Consider the following 16,687-nt stretch of genomic DNA (forward strand, 5'->3'; position numbering starts at 1 on the left):
TTAGTTGAAATTTGCTTAGGAACATTTGTCCAGAATATATGTCCTGGTCTTTAAAGAAATAATATTGTCAACTATGGTACATTTCCAAAGTACCCTGCTTTGTTTCTTTTAAACTAACACCGTAAACCAATTTGTTTTTGAAATCATGTCTTTATAAAGATTAAAGCAAAATGTAACTACTGCAAGTATTATTATCAATCTACCTTTAAATAATTTGTATATATATGTGAACTTAGAAGGAGCATAATGTGAAATATCACTTATACATGAAAAATTGCTGTAAATTAGTCTGAAGACCAATTTCTTCAAATGTCACTAACTATAACATTTTTATTTCTATATAAAGTAGTCATTCTCACATAAATACTTACCTTAAAAGATGGAGATAAGTAATTTTTCAAAAACCAAAATTTTACTTTTGACTTTGTATGTTTCAAAACACTCATCATCATAATTCTGAAATAAGTAAAATGTCAATGTTATCTACGAGAGGGAATAGTATCCGATACTAAATATACATACTTGAGTTTTTAATTAGCATTGAAAATGCGTAGCACAGGAGTTAATTATCAGTAATGTTTGGTCACGAGTTGAAATATTTTTCGATATTTGAATTCTTTGATTAATTTTTCTTTTATTACATTGACAATGAGCTTTTTAATGGAATTAAAGTAGAAATATAAGGAACTATATCTTTTTTCTACGTATTCACAATTTGCTTTGATGCAACGTCATCGACAACACCTATTGTTGTATGGCGTCAGAGGAGTGAAATAATCGAGTTTATTTCACATGTGAAATTTTCGGTTTTTATTTCACTGGGAAATCACGGAATTCATTGTAACCAATGTAATAAATGCAATTCAGTAAACATTCACTTGTTATTCCCTAGTATCTGTATTCCATAGGACTATATTGTCTCCTCTATTTCCATTTCCAGATTTTTTAAATCAAATTAATCATATTAATTAGTATCATTAGTATTCACTACCTGTACATATTATTTTTTTTCTTCAGAAAAACTTGATTAAAGGAAAGCATGTTCGACATTTGTAATTCTTATAAAACCAGGAGTCCATTTCTTAAATCTTAATCAGAAAAGAATGGATATGGTGAGTACATAAAGCATATATGAAATATATATATTTTCATAATTACTTGTATCTTAGATAGCAAATCAAATATACATTTCTTTTTTAAGGGGTTCTTCTTGCTCAGTCTTTTGTTTTTTAAGTACTTGTGGTGTTTTGTAGACTGTTGTCTTTTCATTGTTTTTCTTTTTTCCACAATTTGCCAGTGTCTCTTAGACTTATGAGTTTTGATACTCTCTCTGGTATTTTCTGCTCTTTCTTTGGAAAGACGACTAAATCTATAATTTCTTTCACATTCCCTAGCAGTGTTATAATTAACACCAACTTGGTATAATGACCATTTGACCACTCTTACCTCATTAATCTTTCATACATAAGACCTGATGCGAGGGAGAAGATATTTAATGTCTGATCAACATCTTTGGTACCCCCTTTGTCTCCTGTTAATGTGCTGTAAAAGAACCATTTTTCATGTTATTTTTTTTGTCATGAGAAAAATAAAACATATATGAGTCACTCTACTGTTTTCTGAAAAAGAAAATGCAAGATGTAAATATATCCATGGCATGTACTCCAACTTCTCTGTCACATAAAATTTCCGATCCAAGTCAGTCTCATTTTTCATTTATTGACAGGATAATCTAGTAGGTTGTTTGCTATACCTAGATAATACATAATAAAATGCTCTGCAGGGCGCAGCTTGGTACGACCGCAGAGGTCGAACCCTGAACAGTTGGGGCAAGTATGGACACAACATTCAAGCTTGATACAGCTTTGCATTTGGATTGTGATTAAATATTTGACACAGCATAGGTTTCTGACACAGAATGAATGTGGTCTAAGAACTTAAAAATTTTAAATTGGACATTCACCTATTATGGTCCAATATCCAAAATCTAAATACATGGTTAGATTCAGCATATCAAAGAACCCCAAGAATTCAATTCTTGATGAAATCAAACAAAGTTTAATTTTGGACCCTTTTGACCTCAATGTGGACAAAGTTGATAACGGGGCCCATAAATGAAAAATCTAAATACATGGTTAGATTCAGCATATCAAAGAACCCCATACATTCAATTTTTGTTGAAATCATACAAAGTTTAATTTTGGACCCCGATTTGGAACAACTTGAAAACTGGGCCCATAATCAAAAATCTAAATACATGTTTAAATTCAGCATATCAAAGAACCCTAAGAATTCAATTTTTGTTAAAATCAAACTAAGTTTAATTTTGGACCCTTTGGACCTTAATGTAGACCAATTTGAAAACGGAACCAAAAATTAAGAATCTAAATACACGGTTAGATTCGGCATATCAAAGAACCCCAATAATTCAATTTTTGATGAAATCAAACAAAGTTTAATTTTGGACCCTTTGGACCTAAATGTGGACCAATTTAAAAACGGGGCCCAAAATCCAAAAACTAAATACACGGTTAGATTCAGCATATTAAAGAACCCCAAGAATTCAAGAATAAAACCCCATTGAAATTGGTCAAGAAATAAGCAATTTATACGAAGTATCTTCTTTTGCACAATACTGTGCAATTAAATATTTCTTGCTATTGCGCAATACTGTACAATTGACAATTTCTTGCTATTGCACAATATTGTGCTATTGGATATTTCTTGCTATTGCGCAATACTGTGCAATTGAAGATTTCTTGCTATTGCGCAATACTGTGCAATTGAAGATTTCTTGCTATTGTGCAATACTGTGCAATTGAAAATTTCTTGCTATTGCACCATACTTATTATATAATAATTTACACATCCTGTTTGGTGTGTATCTCCTACCATATCATTATTATTTGCTTTTAAATATAAATCAGAAATAACCAACTTAAAACGGAAAATTTTAAAAGAAAAAAAAAAGGAAAAAAAGAAAAAAAAGGGAAAAAAAAAAAATCCCCCCCCCCCCCAAATTTTTTGAACCCCTTATGATTCATCACCACCAAACTCAATCCCATCCTTTCCTTTGTGGTATGGTAACTTGCAGTACAATTTCAGAGAGATCCATACACTTGAACACAAGTTATTGTCTGGAAACTAGAAAAATGTGTTTTTTGGCCCCAAATTCCTAAACGTTTAGGGCAATTACCCCCAAACTCAAACCCAGCTTTCCCTTTGTGATATGGAACCTTGTAGTACAATTTCAGAAAGATCCATACACTTACACACAAGTTATTGTCCTGAAACTAGAAAAATGCTTGTTTTTTGCCCCTTTTTGGCCCCTAATTCCTAAAATATTGAGGCAATTACCCCCATCATCAATCCCAGCCTTCCCTTTGTGGTATGGTACCTTGCAGTACATTTTCAGAGAGATCCATACACTTGAACACAAGTTATTGTCTGGAAACTAGAAAAATGCTTATTTTTGGCCCCTTTTTGGCCCCCAATTCCTAAACATTTCGGCAATTACCCCCAAACTCAATTCCAGCTTTCCCTTTGTGATATGGAACCTTGTAGTACAATTTCAGAAAGATCCATACACTTACACACAAGTTATTGTCATGAAACTAGAAAAATGCTTGTTTTCTGCCCCTTTTTTGGCCCCTAATTCCTAAAATTTTGTGGCAATTACCCCCGAAATCAATCCCAGCATTCCTTTTGTGATATGGAACCATGTGGTACAATGTCAGAGAGATCCATACACTAACACACAAGTTATGTCTGGAAGTTACAAAAATGCTTATTTTTGGCCCCTAATTCCTTTACTGTTGGTACCATAACCCCCAAAATCAATCCCAACCTTCCTTTTGTGGTATTGAACCTTGTGGTAAAATTTCATAGAGATCCATTCACTTAAACTAAAGTTAGAGTGCGAAAACCAATGTGTCTTAGGACGACGCCAGACGACGCCGGACGACAACGACAACAACGACGACGCCAACGTCATACCAATATACGACCACAAAATTTTTTTTGCGGTCGTATAAAAAGGATAACAGGAATTATCCAAAATACTGGCTAGTACAACAGACCACACCAACAATTAACAACAGAGCACAACATCAACCAACAACAGAGCACACCAACAATTAACAACAGACCACAACATCAACCAACCACAGAACACACCAACAATTAACAACAGACCACAACATCAACCAACAACACACCACACCAACAACAGACCACATCAACAATAGACCACACCAACAATCACAGACCACACCAATAATCAATAAGACCATACCAACAATCAACAACAGACCACACCAACAACCAACAACAGACCACACCATCAACCAACAACAGACCACACCAACAATCAACAACATACCACATCAACAATCAACAAGACCACACTATCAACCAACAACAGACCACATCAACAATCAACAACAGACCACTCCAACAATCACAGACCACACCAACAATCAATAAGACCATACCAACAATCAACAACAGACCACATTAACAATCAACAACAAACCACACCAACAATCAACAACAGACCACACCAAAAATCAACAACAAACCACACCAACAATCAACAACAGACTCCTCACACAATCAACAACAGACCACACTAACAATCAACAACAGACTCCTCACACAATCAACAACAGACCACACCAACAATCAACAACAGACTCCTCACACAATCAACAACAGACCACACCAACAATCAACAACAGACCACACCAACAATCAACAACAGTCTCCTCCAAAAATCAACAACAGACCACACCAACAATCAACAACATACCACACCATCAACCAACAGCAAACCACAACAAATATCAACAACAGACCACCAACAAGCAACAACACTCCTCCTCCAAGAAAATAAAGTCTGATAACATCCCACAACACATTGGCCAGATAGCCTCACTTGGTACAGGTACAAAATGTGGTGGGGTCAAAACATTTTTCTTTGATCTTTCACATGACAAAACAATGAGCTCACATTTAAATGTATGGCTTCTTCAGAAATATGATATGTAGAGTGGTCCCCATTCTAAGTAATGCATTTTTTGAACATTAACAATTAACCTTTTCACTAAACAAAGTCTAAACTATACATGTCATCCATAGAATCATAAATAGACATGTGTGTTTAAATATCTTTTCACTGACAAACATTCTGTATGTATAAACCATAAATTATCAGATAATCTAAACAGTGTATTTTTCTTAAAATAAACCCACAGGGTAGTACTCCTTTTTTTAGTTTTGTATCAGAGATTGGTTTACAAAAGGGAAAATATATATGGCTATCATACTAGATACAATTCTTAGGAAAGTTATTTAGCTTAGAAAACACATAAACAGTGCTATGCTATTGCTATGCTCATCCACCTTTAAAAAAAAACAATTATACAGCAAGTCAATGCTGACAAAATTTAAAATTTGATAACAATGCTTCTTGTTACAATGTGGTGTTCCCTTATTTCACTGAGGTCCACTTCTGTTATTATGACATAACCCAGTGTTCAAAATCCAAGTCTAATTTACAGATATTAGGCTATTTTCATTCACTGTGTATGTATTGCTTTCATACTTAACACAATGTTAAAGGGCCATAACTCCTAAAACATCATCAATAATACCTTGACTGACTAATTACCAAACCATACCAAATGTATTGCAATGGATACCAATGCCTCGAATAACTGCATATTAAAGGAATAACATTTAAAGGCAATTACCCCTACAGAAATCATTTTATAATAAAAAATCTTTATGTTATAAACATGAAATGTAAAAAAATATCTGAAGAGCAGTTGCTTTCATAATGTGAACATATGAACACAGACCATTACTTTATCCCTTTCACATGATGCAAATGGGACAGCACATTTTAATTCTAACAAAATTATCCATCTCTAGAATTTTATGTAAATATTTGGATCAACCATCATCATATTTCAACAAAAAATAAACAAATAAAATAACAACGAAAAAATAAAGCCAATAATAAAAATGCTGTAATACGTCAATACTACTCACATAGTATGCACAGTCTGCCTGTATGAACACAAAAATAAGATATGAGGACTGAGAATAATTTAGCACTTTCTAAACACTATCCAGTGTAATTATTTTTCCATACCATACTGTATCTGTGGTATTCTTTGTCATAAAAGAGGGACGAAAGATACCAGAGGGACAGTCAAACTCATAGATCGAAAACAAACTGACAACGCCATGGCCAAAAATAAAGTTAATAGGATAGACATGATCAACAAAGTCACCAAACTGTGAAGACATTACTAAATTGTAAAACTTGTGTCTGATCCATTCGTCAATTTAAATAATACAATATTTTAAAACTAATAACTAACTGAATTATTAGTGAAACGACATCACCAATATAGTAGAATGTGTAGTTAAAGGGTATTGTTAGTTTCTTTTTGAAGGATGCTTTATGATGTCTGCCTCATATTAATAGAACAAATTGATGTCAAGAGGAGCACAGGTAATTCCAAAGTAAACACAGACTGTCAGTTGATCAACATTTCCATCAAACATAACAAATAAGTTTTCAATAAAAGTTCAACAATCTTCAATTTGTCCTTTTCAAACAACTTTTTGTAACAATCAGAGTGGTTTATTACTAAGTATGATTTTAATAGCCCTTCCTACAAGAACAGATTTGTATCTTTGTTGGCTATTCTTTTTTATGAAACAAAGATGGACTAATTATTTTAATATATCCTTAAGTTTTGAATGAGGAATTCTGTAATACTATTTCATGGGGAGAAGGCTTCACTTATATTTACAATAATAGATCAATGGAAATTTTATAATCCACATCTACTCTTCCAGGTTAACAGCATGGCTAAATAAATGCCAGGTTTTTCAGATTAAAGTTTTCGTGCTTACTGTCATACAAGCCAAATGCAAACTAATAAAGTATCAACAAAACTGTACATCTAGGAACTTGACCTGACTGATCATGCAGAAAATGCATACTTTTAGGGAGAACAGCAAGCTCATACTTAACCAATGTGTGAAGAAAAAGTCAGGAAAAGTTATTTAAATCTCTATTGATGATGCATTTGAATTAAGAAATTTCAAATCAGAGCCAAAATATTGGAATTTACATTATTCTTTTACACCACCAGAGCATTTAAAAGCAATCAGAATTTTCCAAATGTCCATCTCTGCACTTGCAGCTTTGTTCATTAAACAAATTTGCTTTGGTAATGAAAAGAACTGCTAACTTATAATACATATACAGAGAGACTACCATAATCAAATATAACGGTATTAGTATATCAATGTAAGTTAAAGTATTTAAGTCCCGGTATAAACAGCCAAATATTAGAAAACCTCAGTTATAATATTCATAGAAAAAATATAGCACACTCTTCTGTCATATCATCATTTACTACCCCTCCTTTAACTTACTGAGAAGGTATGCTTCTGAATCTTGATTTAAGTTTTCTAGACAAAATTGAGAAACATGGCTTCAGGTATTTTGTTCGACAACAAGCTACCCAATATCAGTAAATGACAATAGTACATGTATATATTTGAGTTTGGGGAAACAAGGGGAAGATGTCTGAAAGACAGCAAACTGGGTTTTCTTGGTCAGAGATTACTAATGTTTTTGCATGTGACATCCACTTTTAACAGAGATGGGGATATGACCAATATTTTATTCATCTAGAAAATGAATCACTGGTATATACAAAGAATGAACTCTTAAGGGAACTTACCTTGAAATTGAATCCCATAAACCTTTTTCTTCATCCTGTGGTTCTTTTAATAAGTCTTCATTTTTCTTATCTTCTTTCTTTTCAACCTATCATTTAACACAGTATTATATACAGACATCTTTCTTTCTTGTATGCAAATTTTTGTTCAGAATTCTCATTTCTTTTTTCTGTGCAACTGATTTTAAAAGTGGCTTACTCTTATTTGTATTACATACAAATGTGAAATCTATAAAACTACGGATTAACAAATATTCAAAACTTCATGGTTCTTTCAAAAACCAGTCAAATTCCACTGGTAATACATATAGGCAGCAACACAAGTTACTTACAAGATCTATTTGATTGTCATGTTCCTGGCAATTAAGATTGTAAAGAGCCTTTAACAAATATATAAAAGGAATACCACAAACTTCTCAGTTTTTTATCAACAATATTTCAGACAATACAAGTTTATCAGATTTGGTCATGATCTCTGGTTTGTACTGAAGTAACGTGCTTAGGAATACTCAAAGGAAGGCATATAATCCAGTTTAGACAAATCAGTTTTTGATAGTACTCCTCAAATCATAATCTTATGATGAGAAGCAGCTATCTTAAATATTAAATGATTACTAGTTAAAATTAGGGCCTGAATAAATGACTTTCCAGTATATAAATGGGAGTCTACTATTATGCTGCTTAATCATTGCTATTCAAAGTTAACAATATTAAAGATCTCACAGCATTATCCATCTTCATATGAACAATGTACAATAAAAGTACATTGCATTACTACTTGAAAGGTCTTAAAAAAAGAAAGAAAGTATAAAGAAATGAAATTTGGAATTCACCAAAAAAAGTATACCGTAGTAAGCTTATATTGTGTTTTACTTGATTTCAGGTAAACTTACTTTGACTCTTATAATTTTACTCTTAAAACTATTCATAGAAATGACAACATCATCTGAATCTGAAGGTGTGTCTGTATGTTCATGGCTGAAAGAAAAAATAACCAGAAATAAACATCTGTTAAAGATGACTGAGATATTGTTAAATGTAAAATGTCTAGTGAAAAATATTTCATCCATATTCAGGATGAGTTATGAGCAGAGCATAACTCATTTGATAAGTCACTAAGGTAAAATATATATACTTCAATAAACCAATATTTTTACTGAATCTTAAGCATATCTAATACTGGCAATGTAAGGTAAAAATTCAATGGTAATCACTACCTTCAAGTATAAATAAGCCTTCAGATTTAAGATTTCAGTTTTTTTTTTAAATTTAAACATGTGAAGATCAAACTAAAGTAGCTCCAAAAAGTTAGTTATGAAATTGCAATTTCCTTTGTATATTTCAAGATAGCACATCAATATCTGTGAAGGAAAAATCAATCTTGGATCTTTACTTATCATATCATTAGGAAGACAATTAACATTTAACAATGTTTACTTTACATCACACAAAAATTGCAAATATTTTTTCAAACATTAATTTTTGGTTAAACATTTTGTCTTACTAAAATAACATATTTCCATTTTATTTTGCAATCATCAAGGCCTTTAAATTTAACAACTATAACAATCATAACAACCAAAACTAGACATATAAATATATAAATGGTCAATTCTATTTTAATTTTATGAAGAGCTGTGTCAGGTATTGAAACCAAAACAGCTTTAATGGATCCAAGGGTCTTATGTAAAGTCACCATAAGAAAGCTGTTTCAACTGAACAATATCATGTTTAATACCTTTATTATCAAATAGCTTTAGATAAAATTTAAATTGAACACACCAGCTGCAAAAAACTGGTTAATACAAATATGGTTTCATTGTAAATAGTTTGAAAACAATACAATTTACAATTCTATTTTCTTGATGATTCGATGTAAACAATAAAATTAAGAATGGAAATGGGGAATGTGTCAAAGAGACAACAACCCGACCATAGAGCAGACAACAGCCGAAGGCCACCAATGGGTCTTCAATGCAGCGAGAAACTCCCGCACCTGGAGGTGTCCTTTTCATAATAATTCTATTTTTAGGAAACACTGAAGAATATACCTTGTAATATCATATATTTCTCTGGACCTTCCTTCTCTGAGTCTAAGATACCAAAGTCCAGGTGTAGCCTTTAGCTGGAAATATCCCTGTAATCAGAACATAAAAAATAATTCAATTTTAGGTGAATACAGAGATTTATGAAAATATATAATATCTACCATTCTCCTAAATACTGTAAGGTATGGACAAACACAAACACAAGAACCAGAAACCATTACTCCCCCTCAACCATAAAATTACCCAAAATAGGTTGAAAAGGAAAAAAAAAAGAATAAATGTATATTCTGAAAGACTGTTGAAGTTTTAACCTTTGTAAACTGCTTTTAAGTCACTGATATATTCTTCAATTATCAACACCTGGTATGACTATTTGAATCATTTTTAAAAGTATCGATTATAATTAGATCATTGAACATATGTATGCAAGGTGGACAGATGGAAAGATAGATACATTTACAGATACATTGAACAAGTTTGTGTTTTTGCCTGCATGGTATTGTTTGACTGCTGTTTTACTGACTTATACCTTCTCAAAACTGGACTTGAATCGTGATGATTTCTATCAATAATCAAAGTCCTAAGATGCTTACTAGATTAGCCATAACAATGGTGTCCACCATAGGTGTAGAATTAGACCCTAGAGTGAACTGTAGACCTCGCGGTGGCTGTCCTGATGAACCATCTGATCCATGACCTATAGATTATAAATAATATTCAAAGTGCATTCTTGTGAAGTGACATTAAGAATAATATGAGAAAGGTGTTGCCTGTGAAAGAGGAAACCCTTATTATTTCAAGATACTTTTTGGTAATCAGATATACAAATTTGCAGGAAATTGTATGCTTTCATGGCAGCTGGTAATGAGCAAGTGCAGATTTAGTAAAAAAAGTTATCAATTTCGAATTCATTAGTATATATAGAATTTTCTTTTTATTGATTTTCTTACTATTATTGAGGACTTTGTCTTCATATTATTTAATTTAGAACAGGTGTGTCTGACAGAGGAAAAGAATATTGGAAGATAATTTTTTTTTTCCTCTATTCTAAAAGATGAAAACTACCAAAATTTAATCTGACAGCCATCTTATTGATAAGTAAACTAGCTAAAAAACAGTGTTTTAAAAGTAGAAATAAGGAAGTAAGTATAGAAAACTGCATACTAAATATCATTGACCTACCACTAGTGGTTCCCCATAAACTGACCTAATCACAAACTAATACATGTAAACTAAGCAAAAGTTTCAAAGTCAATAGACCATGACTGAGGGGTTGGGACCACATAATCTCCATGGAAATGAGATGTGCCAATGCTTATACAACTGCATACCAAATATCATTGACCTACCACTAGTGGTTCCCCATAAACTGACCTAATCACAAACTAATACATTGTTGGTGCCGCCGCTGCCGCAAACAGCATACCTATGTCTCGCTTTTTGACTCTGTCAAGGCGAGACAAAAATAATGCAAAAACAAACAAAGAACAAGATAGTTGTCTCATTGACAAGCATTCCACATCTCCTTATTTTATATAGTTCATGAATTGGAGAAGCAACTGGAAGAGAGAACTATGTTAAGAGATAATTTACCTTATGATGATAAAAATTAAAAGAGAAAATAAAAGGCAGAAATAGGCAAGATATACAAACAAAAAGCAAGAAGAGCACAGAATAGTGGGAGGGTTATTGGCAAAACAATCACTACTTTCAAGGTTTAGAAATAAAGAGACACATAAAAAATCATAGTTAACCTAATTGAAGATACTGAAGATATAGAAATTAGAGGGTCGAGATTCAAATTAGATGAAAAATTTATTGCATTGAAATATTTATCCTTTTTTGGATTAAGTTTGAAAATAAATGAAACTGTAAATAGTAAACATAAGATAGCTGGGATTAATTGGACAAAAAAAATTGTAAAATTATTGGGAATTTACTATGTCTAGAACAGAGAAGAATGTGATATATTAAACTGGGAAGTAAAATTGAGAAAATGCATAAACTATATAATTTATGGGGAAATCATAATTTGCCTATATCTGGGGAAAAAAAACTTATAATAAAAACATTAGTTTTACCACTGTTTACAAGTGCAGCTCCTGAGAAATCAGAAAAGATACAGAAGGTAAATATTTGAAATATATTTGGAATGGTGAATTAATAACTTTAAAAGAAATACTATGATAAGGTCAAATGAATCTGCAGATGTAGTCAATAAAATATATAATATTATTTAAAATAAATGAAAAGAAATAAATGGAGAATGTGGCTATGGGCCTCAGATGCCCATGCTTGTAAATATGCATGAGTCAACTTCCACATACAGATGCAGGATTCATGTAGTTAAGACTATTTTGTGATTTATAAGCATTGTGTATAAGTTTCATAACATTTGGTTGAGGCAAACTAAAGTTAGAGAACGGAAACGACAGATTTAGCAATTTTTCCATTTATAAAGGGGCATAACTCATGAACAATAAAAGTGACGCCACCCAATGTCGAACTTGATCTGTTTTTTTGTGGTAATAAGCATTGTGTATAAGTTTAATAACATTTGGTTGAGGCAAACTAAAGTTAAAGAACAGAAACGAAAAATTCAGCAACTTTTATGATTATAAAGGGGCATAACTCATGAACGGTAAAAATGACGCTACCCAATTTCGAACTTGATCTGCGCTTTGTGGTAATAAGCATTGTGTATAAGTTTCATAACATTTGGTTGAGGCAAACTAAAGTTAGAGAACGGAAACCAATTTTTGGGGACGTTCGGGACCGACGGACATGTGTAACACTTAATGCCTCGGATTCCTAGCGGCCAGGGCATAAAAATATAGTACTCCCCTATTATCTACTTTTCAGATGCAACTATTTTAGTTATTTGTGGTTGAAGAGGGAGACTGATGAAACAAGTTAAAAATAGAGAGAAAATATTTTGGCCTAATTCAAATGGACTATAAGATGAAGGCGACCAGTGTTTGGGTAGGTACTACTGTATTTCTTCTATACCTGGATTGAGTGGATTCGCAACTACATTTAAAGCTAGACAGTTAGCATGGATACTGAAATTAAAGAAAGCATGTTGATCTCTAGAGGTCTTTTTTTTTTATGGTGTTGGATTGCTGTCTCATATACCCTGCATCTATTTTTATTTGCAAGACAACTATGATTTCTACGTGATGCATAAATACAATTAACTTTGTCAGTGAAACTAGTAGCATTTGGTCATTTTCAGATTTCCAAAAAAGTTGTGGCGGTAATTACATTTGAAAAGAAAAAATCTGACAAAATATTGCTACTGTCTAAGCAGATTCATTAATCTGATAAGGTCTTACCCTCCAATAAAAGATATTCCAAATCAAATTCTGCATGTACAACACTGTCTACCTATAATAAAATAACAGACAATATTATACTTCAAATTAAACTCTTGTTATACAATTTATTAAAATCACTGCCACAGATATAATTAATGTACATAAGAGCAAAATGCACATTAACTAATAACAAAGTTCACATGGGAAGTATTATAACTCCTATAAGAAGAAAGCAAAGATACTCTAGTGTAATAATGTCTGAAATGAAAAATATTCTGGTATGACTGAACAGCAATATCAAAAAGATCTTAGAGACAGATGTAATCACTGTTGTTAAAGATTGCTCAACTAAATTTTCATCTTGTTTTTTAGTGATCTAAGTTTCTAACTAAAAGTACAAATAGATTAAGATGCTAAAGGGCAGTACTTGTAAATCAAGCATAACAGCTGTTTTAGAGTTGCACAAATAGTTTGTAATTACTCCATACATATCGCCTAGTTTTTCACAATTCTAGATTCTTAAACAGTCCTAGAATGGATCGGAATGTCGTTGTTCTGCATGTAGATAATCTTTTCATGGTATTATTTTTTTTAAGTTATAGTGATTTTCATTTTAAACTGATATGCTTAATTTTGCAGTATGCCTTTAAATTTTTCATAGTGTGCTTTAATTTTTAGTTGTGCTTTAAATTAGTTTTGCTTAATTATTAGTTGAGCCTTAATTTTAATTATGCTTCAGTTTTTGCATGTTTAGATATTTTTAAATTGTTTTAGTATAGCTTTGCATGTATTTCAATATGCCTGTGCTGTTTTTTGTGCATAGTAATATATGCTGCTTGTATATCTTATCTACATGCTCTCTGTTTTTATGTTAGGTATATGTTATTTATATTTAGTAAAAAGCTCTCAAGAGCTTGTGTTTGTACTGTTATATGTAAACCGTATAAAAATAAAAAATTTGTATTCGTATTCGCACAAATACAGATTAAGATATTAGAATCCAACTTTGTAAATAATTCATACTGACAGTTACGAAATGATTAAGATAGACATACCTCCTCTAACAGAATATTATCCAGATCATATAATGCCTTGACACTTTCCACCATCCAACTTTCTGGACACTTCATTCCTAAAGTCAGTACAGATTTATGTGGAAGTCCTGTAAATACTGCCTTCTGTCCAGACTTAAACATTGCATTTGGCTCAAATTCTACATCTGGGCTCAAAACATAGCGGTAATATCTGTATAATTAAGAATAATAATCATATGATAAAAAATAGTCTAATGTGTGTGCAAATTATGTTTATTCCAAACTGAAAATTAAGATTTAAAATACATGGAAATTTCTTGGTTAATAAAAATACATAACAAGTTATTACTACATAGTCATTCTATCTTAATTCTAAAACAGTACCAACATGATCATTTCAAAACCATAAAGATTTCCTTCAAAACTTCAGTGGAAGGAATAGTTTTTCATCCTTGCTTTTTAAAGGATTTGACCAGAATGAATTTTAATGGAAAACATGCACTTACATAGCCAACCACTTTGTTTTTTGTCTTGTTGGATTGCTGTCTCATTGATGTATACACCACATGTCTTTTATTCATCTGTAGATTCAGTGCTGTTCATTTGTTCACCTGTCTTGGATTTCTTTTTAGTTTAAGCAATCATGTATAGTCTAGTATTTTTGATCCTGTCAAAGTGTACTTTTTAAAAATCTGGGAATGTGTACATGAAGCCATCAAAGAGGTAACTACTATATAGTTGGACTAAGTGTGGAAGTAACATGGGGGAAACACTTTATTTCAATTGTTAGATCATGTTTTATGTTAATGTATTTCAACAACTTTAACAAAATTCAATTGTCCTGCCATGCATATTGAACATAATGGTTTTTAGCAACCTTTTTACTGTAATCACTTAGATATCCTTTCAACATTCAATTGATACTGATAAGTTTGAACTTACGTAGTTAATGGCATCTCTGATAATTTATCCCTGCTGTTCATAAAGATTTTTATATCAACATTCACTGCTCTTTTCAGAACCTACAATAAAACACATCAAATTTAACGGGAATGTCTGTGAAGTCCTGTAACGTCAGTCAAATAATGATCAGGTGTATTGATCAGCAAGAATAGTCAGACTAGTAATATTAACTAGGTTCCACTTCAATAATCAGATTTAAAAATGGTTACAAAAATCTTAATATACTATTGCATTGATTGATTGGTGTTTAACACCACTTTCATCACTATTGCACTATTTCGTGGCGGTCAGTTTTTATTGGTAGAGGAAGCCATAATGCCCATAGTGAACCACCAACCTTCGGTAGGAAAACTCACAATCCTAGTCAATTAAAATTGGAGTCAAACGCACCTGCCATGTGCCAGATTCTAACCCAAAACCTCAGTGTTGACAAGCTAGGGATACAGTAGTTCCACTACTTAAACCACTTGACCACCAAGGACCCCAAAATACTATTGTAACAATCCTTATAAATTTGAACAACCAAAGGCAAAGCAATAGATACTAAGATAAATTTTGAAGTAATTATTAACCTTCAGGCTGTTGCTTTTTTACACATTCTTCTGTAGCATTTTTTTAGTTCAAATAATCGCATGGAACTATGAATTTTTAGGAAATGAAATTTACTAACCAAAAGAATGGGTGCTAATTTCTGGGCTTCACTAGAAACAGGATCTACAATAGCCTCTATCTGGAAGGCAGGTTCATTGGCGTCACCTAGAATCTTCAAAACACTAAAACCAAAAAACATATTTCTATAATTCTATGTTCAATTAATTAGTCTGATATATTAGAATTAAATTGCAACATTTAAAAAACAAAGCAATATCATACAGACAATAAAATATCCACATAAATTCTAAATAGTCCTTGTAAGAAAAACAACCTTTGAAAAACATTGTCAAGTTCTGTAAATTTAAAATATAGTTAAAATTTTGTCTATACCAAACCTCATTGAAGCATTTACCTGTGTTGATCTGCATGGTAACTGATTTCTTTTCTTTCAGTAGTGGAAGTTTTAGATGACAATAATGCAGAAACTTTCATCACCATGTCACTACCCCTGTAAAAATTAATTCATACTTAAAATGGCTTCAGAAAATAAAAGGTATTGTTATTCTTTATGTTATTCTACATTTTTTATGATGTTTTCAACGATAACTAGACATCTTTGAGATGGGAGCCATCTCTGTGGGCCCCGCTGACCTTGAACTTTGACCTAGGAAGTTGTACAAACATTATGACACACCCTCTGGTGTTGGTTAATATACATGTCAAGTATAAAGTATGAAATTATAACGGTTCTCTAGATATAGAGCCGACACAATTTGTTACGGACGGACGGACAGACTGATCACTATAGGGCGACCCGCCACTAGGCGGGGGCCCTAATAACATAGATGTTTTATATGGATTCCTTCTTAATGATTGGCAGTTAACAATCATGACATGTCTTAATGGGATGTTTTAAAAGCTTATTTTAAGTATTAGATTCCCAGTTTAGCATTAAAATTTATTCA

The 16,687-nt window shown here is 32.1% G+C and overlaps 1 protein-coding gene across 1 annotated transcript in view; it reads right to left on the reverse strand.

The window, feature by feature from the left end:
* The window catches only part of LOC127738391 (UDP-glucose:glycoprotein glucosyltransferase 1-like), a 53,282-nt gene that overhangs the window by 15,582 nt on the left and 21,013 nt on the right, over positions 1-16,687 (reverse strand). Inside the window, exons 24-34 of the mRNA XM_052249624.1 lie at positions 16,135-16,230; positions 15,799-15,901; positions 15,108-15,187; positions 14,187-14,376; positions 13,150-13,201; positions 10,408-10,511; positions 9,818-9,903; positions 8,660-8,744; positions 7,770-7,855; positions 1,447-1,542; positions 372-456 (exon numbers count right to left, since the gene is read on the reverse strand). Coding sequence (XP_052105584.1) covers positions 372-456; positions 1,447-1,542; positions 7,770-7,855; positions 8,660-8,744; positions 9,818-9,903; positions 10,408-10,511; positions 13,150-13,201; positions 14,187-14,376; positions 15,108-15,187; positions 15,799-15,901; positions 16,135-16,230 — 1,063 coding nt within the window. The remainder of the gene's footprint in view (positions 1-371; positions 457-1,446; positions 1,543-7,769; positions 7,856-8,659; positions 8,745-9,817; positions 9,904-10,407; positions 10,512-13,149; positions 13,202-14,186; positions 14,377-15,107; positions 15,188-15,798; positions 15,902-16,134; positions 16,231-16,687) is intronic.

Source organism: Mytilus californianus, unplaced genomic scaffold (assembly GCF_021869535.1).
Source record: "Mytilus californianus isolate M0D057914Y unplaced genomic scaffold, xbMytCali1.0.p SCAF_4, whole genome shotgun sequence".
NCBI lineage: Eukaryota > Metazoa > Mollusca > Bivalvia > Mytilida > Mytilidae > Mytilus > Mytilus californianus.